Below are 6,333 nucleotides of genomic sequence, written 5' to 3'. Positions count from 1 at the left end.
CCCCCCCCCATTGAACCCAGTTCTATGCCCAGAAGATGGCAAACAACCCCTTCCAGGATCCCCAGCCAAACTGGCCTGGACAAAAATGGCTTCCTGACCCCCAAAGTGGCAATCAGCATTTCCCTGGGTGTGTAAGAAAGGGCCACGAGAACTAAGCACTGAGGCAACCCTCCCTGCCCTCCCTCTCATGATCTGCCTAATTTGTTAAAGGCATCATTCAAAACCCTGTCCTTGGTTGAATCAGGGCTGCTTTCCGCTGGCTCTTGTTATAACAGGCAAAAGGCCTCATGAACAGACACATTGCTGTGCAGATATGGGTGATGTGGCAAATAAATGTATGTTCTTGCGGCTTTCAGAATACCAGGCAGAAAGTCAGCCTCTTCGTCCCTGTGAACTTCGGCGGGAAAAAGCCTTTCGACGTGGTGAAGATTACGTCCCTCAGTGCTTGGAAGATGGACAGTTCAGGTAACGATTGGATGCCGTGAAACCAGTGTGGTGTGGTGGTGAGAGGGTTGAACCAGGTTCTTGGAGACCCAGGTTTGAATCTCTACTTGGCCATGGAAGCTGGTTGGGTGACCTTGGGCCCATCACACACTCAGCCTATCATAAGAACATAAGAGAAGCCAACTCTCTGTGTCACCAAAACCCAGGTGCCATCAAGAGAACCACCAGTGGGGCCAGAACATAAGAGAAGCCATGCTGGATCAAGCCAATGGCCTATCCAGCCAACACTCTGTGTCACACAGTGGCCAAAACTCAGGTGCCATCAGGAGGTCCACCAGCAGGGCCAGAACATAAGAGAAGCCATGCTGGATCAAGCCAATGGTCTATCCAGTCCAACACTCTGTGTCACACAGTGGCCAAAGCCCAGGTGCCATCAGGAGGTCCACCAGCAGGGCCAGAACATAAGAGAAGCCATGCTGGATCAAGCCAATGTCCCAGTCCAACACTCTGTGTCACACAGTGGCCAAAACCCAGGTGCCATCAGGAGGTCCACCTGCAGGGCCAGAACATAAGAGACGCCAATGCTGGATCAGGCCAATGGCCCATCCATCCAACACTCTGTGTCACACAGTGGCCAAAACCCCGGTGCCATCAGGAAGTCCACCAGCGGGGCCAGAACTCCAGAAGCCCTCCCACTGTGGCCCCCCAAGCACCCAGAATACAGAGTATCACTGCCCCGGACATAGTGTTCCATCAACACCTTGTGACTAAGAGCCACTCACAGACCTCCGTTCCATATGGTCATCCAGTATGTTTATCCTACCTGATGGGGTTGTTGTGGGGGGGGAATGGAGGAAGAAGAACGATGTAAGCAGCCGTGGATCCCCACTGAGGAGAAAGATGGGGTAGAAATGAAGTCAATAATCTTTTCAGTGAGACGACTAAGGCACCTCTTCCCTCCCCACAAGCTGGGCTAAAATCCAGACTGCTCAATTCTCAGGTGTCAGAGAGCAAATGCCAGAGAGCAAAGTCTACAAAAGCCTTGTAATGTCTGAAGGAAATACCCTGGTAAAATGTATCAGACACCTGTGTAAAAATACTCAGGAGTAGAAGGTGAGGAAAAGACCAGACTCCCTCTCGTTGCCCAACCAAGCAAGTCTTACACATTTGCCCCACGGATTGGGGGCAGGTGTCAGGTTCCCAGTCAAATCACTCTCCACACACACTTTTCGGTGAATGTTTTATTTTAGAGATATGACATGCTATGGGTTCAAACTCTTTGTTAGGACTGATTTGCAAGGCGGGAAACACAAAGTATAGTTGCAACCAATGTTCCCGCTAAGCTGTGGAGTCTTGTGAGCAAAAATTCTACTTTGTGAGCTACTAGCATTAAAGTTGTGAGAGAGTGATTTGGCTGCTGCATAACCTAGTTTGCTCTGGAGCCATCCTTCCTGAGCTGAGACAAAAAAGTGTGAGCCGGAGACTAAAAAAACATGAGCTAGCTCACACTAACTCCGCTTAGAGGGAACACTGGTTGCAACCCCAAATTCCACACATTCAACGTCAGCAATACTACAGTGGTTCTGAAAGATATACAACCACTATCTGGCCAGGCACAGACTTCCCTCCAAGGACATTTCTCATGAGAACAATGGATAGGAACTCTCAGTCTGGGGCAAGGGATGCTCTGTCATCTTGGTGCTTGGGGGGGTGGTCAACAGTGGGAGGTCTTCTAGTGTCCTGGCCCCACTGCTGGACCTCCTGGTGGAACCTGGTATTTTTGGCCACTGTGTGACAGAGGGTTGGACTGGATGGGCCATTGGCCTGATTCAACATTGGCTTCTCTTATGTTCTTATAGATAGGAACTCTCAGTCTGGGGCAAGTGATGCTCTGTATTCTTGGTGCTTGGGGGGGGGGCAACAGTGGGAGGGCTTCTTGTGTCCTGGCCCCACTGGTGGACCTCCTGGTGGCACCTGGTATTTTTGGCCACTGTGTGACAGAGGGTTGGACTGGATGGGCCATTGGCCTGATCCAACATTGGCTTCTCTTATGTTCTTATAGATAGGAACTCTCAGTCTGGGGCAGGTGATGCACAGTATTCTTGGTGCTTGGGGAGGCAACAGTGGGAGGGCTTCTTGTGTCCTGGCCCCACTGGTGGACCTCCTGGTGGCACCTGGTATTTTTGGCCACTGTGTGACAGAGGGTTGGACTGGATGGGCCATTGGCCTGATCCAACATTGGCTTCTCTTATGTTCTCCTGGCCCCACTGCTGGACCTCCTGATGGCACCTGGTATTTTTGGCCACTGTGTGACACAGAGTGTTGGACTGTCATAGGCCTCTGTCATAGGCCTGATCCAGCACTGGCTTCTCTTATGTTCTTATGTAACTTATTCATTACAAGGATGATCAGCATCAGAGTAAATATAGAACATTTGACATAGACATTTAAAATACACAGTAATAATGTTCAAAAAAATTATGTTATATATACTTATCATTAGAGCCTAGAATTAATACCACTAGTTACTATTAATACTGACAAAAGTTACACTATATGTTCCGTTACATCTTAATACTACCACAATTGTCATAACCAAACTATAATTAGAAAGGCAAATAATACATTTTAAGAGCATTTCCAAAAATAAAAAGTATAACAATAAGATACATTCATATATACATTCAAAATTGATCTTATGGTCCTGTGCATAGCATTATTTCAGAAAATACTTCTAATACTTGTACCATTATTACAGGATTGAAAAACGCGGAGAGAGCTGGCCCATAGAATCGCCAAGAGTCTGACACGACTGAATGGCTAACAACAATAACATTATAACATTACCTATACCAACCTTAGTTGTATTAGTGCCTAAGCCATCGTTATATTAATGAACCCCAAGAATAACATCACAGTAGCTTTAATACAAATCACTCCTTTTTCATCTTTACTTATAATAACCATAATAATTTCCCCATCCCCCCCCCCCCAAATTCTTTGGTCATTTATATAATTTGTTAATTTGGCCATAATGGCATATTCTGCCATTTTATCTTTCCAGTTTTGAAGGTTTGTGATGGCCATTAGGGATACTTGCAACGGGCAAGGTTTAAGAACTTTTTATTCTGTGTCTAAGACCCGTACGTTATAATTCTTCAAATCTCTGTTTTGTTTTCCTAGGAACGTCCAGTGTGACAACCTTCAGCTTTCATGCTGGTGTGTAGATGAAAATGGCGCGGAGGTACCAGGCAGCAAACAGAATGGCTCCTCCATTGCTTGTAAGTTGTCACGCGGAGGGAGAATTCACAAGATTACTTCATGTGTGTTGGAAAAATATTCAAAAATGCTTAAATTGTTCAGAGTATCAATGGATCTTGCTTCACTGAATGAGGAGACTTTCTTTCTGTTTAAAAAACTTTATTTCTAAGGGTAAAGGGTATACAGAAAAACTACAAATAAACAAAACATCTAAGAGCTACATTTCTGCTGCTTACTTCTCAAAGCATAGTCACACACTTCTCAAGCAATGGTGGACAAATAGCTTCTTCTCGGCCCCTACAAAGGAAGTCACCTGAAAACAGTAACCAATCATTGTTTGCCAACACACTCATACTCGCCAGCTTTTCCCACATTGGGTGTCTGCCAGGTTTTCCTTCCAGGTCAGTCTAGACCAGCGGTTCTCATCCTGTGGGTCGCGACCCCTTTGGGGGTTGAACGACCCTTTCACAGGGGTCGCCTAAGACCATAGGAAAACAGAAATAATTACATATTGTTTTTGTGATTAATCACTATGCTTTAGTTATGTTCAATTTGTAACCATGAAAATACATCCTGCATGTCAGATATTTACATTACGATTCATAACAGTAGCAAAATTACAGTTATGAAGTAGCAACGAAAATAGTTTTATGGTTGGGGGTCACCACAACATGAGGAACTATATTAAGGGTCGCGGCATTAGGAAGGTTGAGAACCACTGGTCTACACAATAGCATAGAAAGGTAAACAAGTTAACCCTATAATGGCTGGAATCTGAGGCCTTGGAAACCCATACATTTCCAAAAATGTGCACAATTCCCCCTCCCCCTTTCAGTCCCATTTTCATTCATACAGCCAAAACGTTAAGGAAGAGAAAACGGGGTGGGCTTTGTTTTAGTTCTCAAAGACTGAAGTGCAGTTCCAGAATTTTAGCTTACTAGGGCTGATTCTGTATTGGCTTTTCCCTCCGTCGTTTTACGAAACCCACGCTGGAACAGATATTCCCCTCTGCATTGCACGCTGCTTTCTAGGGCTGCCAACCCTAGAAATTCCAGGAGATTTTGGGGGTGGAGCCTGAGGAGGGCAGGGCTTGGGGAGGGGAGGGACTTCGGTAGGGCATAATACCCGAGAGTTCACCCTCCAAAGTGGCTTTTTCCTCCAGCGGAACTGATCTCTGCCGCCTGGACACCAGTTGTAATAGCAGGAGCTCTCCAGCCTGCAACCCTACTGCTCTCACTTCATTTGATCATCGGATTTCACGGTCGCCTCCACGCTCCATGCCGCTTTCGCTTTCTTTGATCACTGGATTTTATTGCACCTTCTGCAATAAAAAAGAGCTAGGGAAACTCATTAGCATAACTCATTAGCATATCCCACACCCCCTGCCATCAGGGGCCCAGCGGTGGACCTGCAAGGCCGGCGGGAGTATGAGGAAGCCCCGCCAAGGCCCTCCCTGGCCCCAGGCAGGCAGGGGTGGGGAGAGGCGGGGAGGAAGCAACTTACCCTCCCTCTTCTCCTGCCTCCTCCTGGCTGAATGAGGGCTGGAAGCGGGGCGGCTGGAAGCAGGGGGCAGGGCTTTGTCATGTGCCCCACCCCCCGTACCTCACCCGGGGGAACTGCGATCCCCCACGATCCCCCCCGAATTGACCTCTGTCATAGATTTATGGTTGTTTTATGGCCGTTCAGGGGTGACTTTGCAGTCAGTACGACAGCGTTGCCCTGAGGTATCTTGGATGTGGTTTTGAGCTGCTCTTTTTCCTCCCAGGAGAGAAAACATGGAGCGAATGCTAGATGCAGAATCGCCCTAGGTTTGTAATCACCAGGGATTCTGAGTTAGTTCTTGCTGGGAACATCTAAATGCTCAGAGGCAGCGCTGGATTTATGCAAAGTCACATGTAAGAAGAAAACGCTCTTAAGATGCATTTTCAACTCCTCTGAGTAGCACTTGAACACCAAAAAGGACAGGAGGGGGCTATCAACTCCAGTTCCAGAAGTTATCGGAGATTTGGGGGTGGAGCCAGCCTCGGGAAGGTTTGGGGAGGAGAGGACCTCAGTGGGGTATAATGCTATAGTGTCTAGTCTTTAGTTATTTTCTCCAGGGGAACCGATCTGTTAAATTGGGTTTAACATGGCAGAGGCGAAGGCAGAGTGATTTCAGTAAACAGCACTTCATTGCATCTCAACAGGAATGCTTTACACGGGGCAGCTGCCCTAACTATATACACCTAAGCCACTCCCAGCCCCCATGTGATTGGTGAGTTCCAGTGACCTCCCAGCTCCAGATTGGCTGGCTGCCCTCAGGGGGCAATCTGAAGGCAGGTTTTTTTGATTATATTAAGCCTTTTTGGTGGTTAGGAGGACTCTAATCTGGGAGAAGCAGGTTTGATTCCCCACTTCACATGCAGCTGCTGGTGCTACCTTGGGTCAGTCACAAGTTCTTCCAGAACTGTTCTCTCACAAGCAGTTCTCGAGAGAGCTCTCTCAGACCCATCTACCACAAAGGGTGTCTGTTGCGGGGAGGAGAAGGGAAAGGAGATTGTAAGCCGCTCTGAGACTCCTCTGGGTAGTGAAGGGCAGGGTATAAATCCAATCTCCTCCTCCTCCTCCTCCTCCTCCTCCTCCTCCTCC

General features: G+C 47.5%; 1 protein-coding gene across 1 annotated transcript in view; it reads left to right on the top strand.

Annotated features, from left to right (window-relative positions):
* TG (thyroglobulin) overlaps positions 1-6,333 on the top strand; it is a gene marked incomplete at its 3' end in the record, with an annotated part of 49,473 nt that overhangs the window by 4,671 nt on the left and 38,469 nt on the right. Inside the window, exons 2-3 of the mRNA XM_015415666.1 lie at positions 357-465; positions 3,628-3,725. Of these exons, the coding sequence (XP_015271152.1) occupies positions 357-465; positions 3,628-3,725 (207 nt within the window). The remainder of the gene's footprint in view (positions 1-356; positions 466-3,627; positions 3,726-6,333) is intronic.

This window comes from Gekko japonicus, unplaced genomic scaffold (assembly GCF_001447785.1).
Source record: "Gekko japonicus isolate JY-2015 unplaced genomic scaffold, Gekko_japonicus_V1.1 scaffold3641, whole genome shotgun sequence".
Lineage (NCBI taxonomy): Eukaryota > Metazoa > Chordata > Lepidosauria > Squamata > Gekkonidae > Gekko > Gekko japonicus.
The sequence above is the reverse complement of the archived record's forward strand: the minus strand, read 5'-3'. Positions and strand labels throughout refer to the sequence as shown.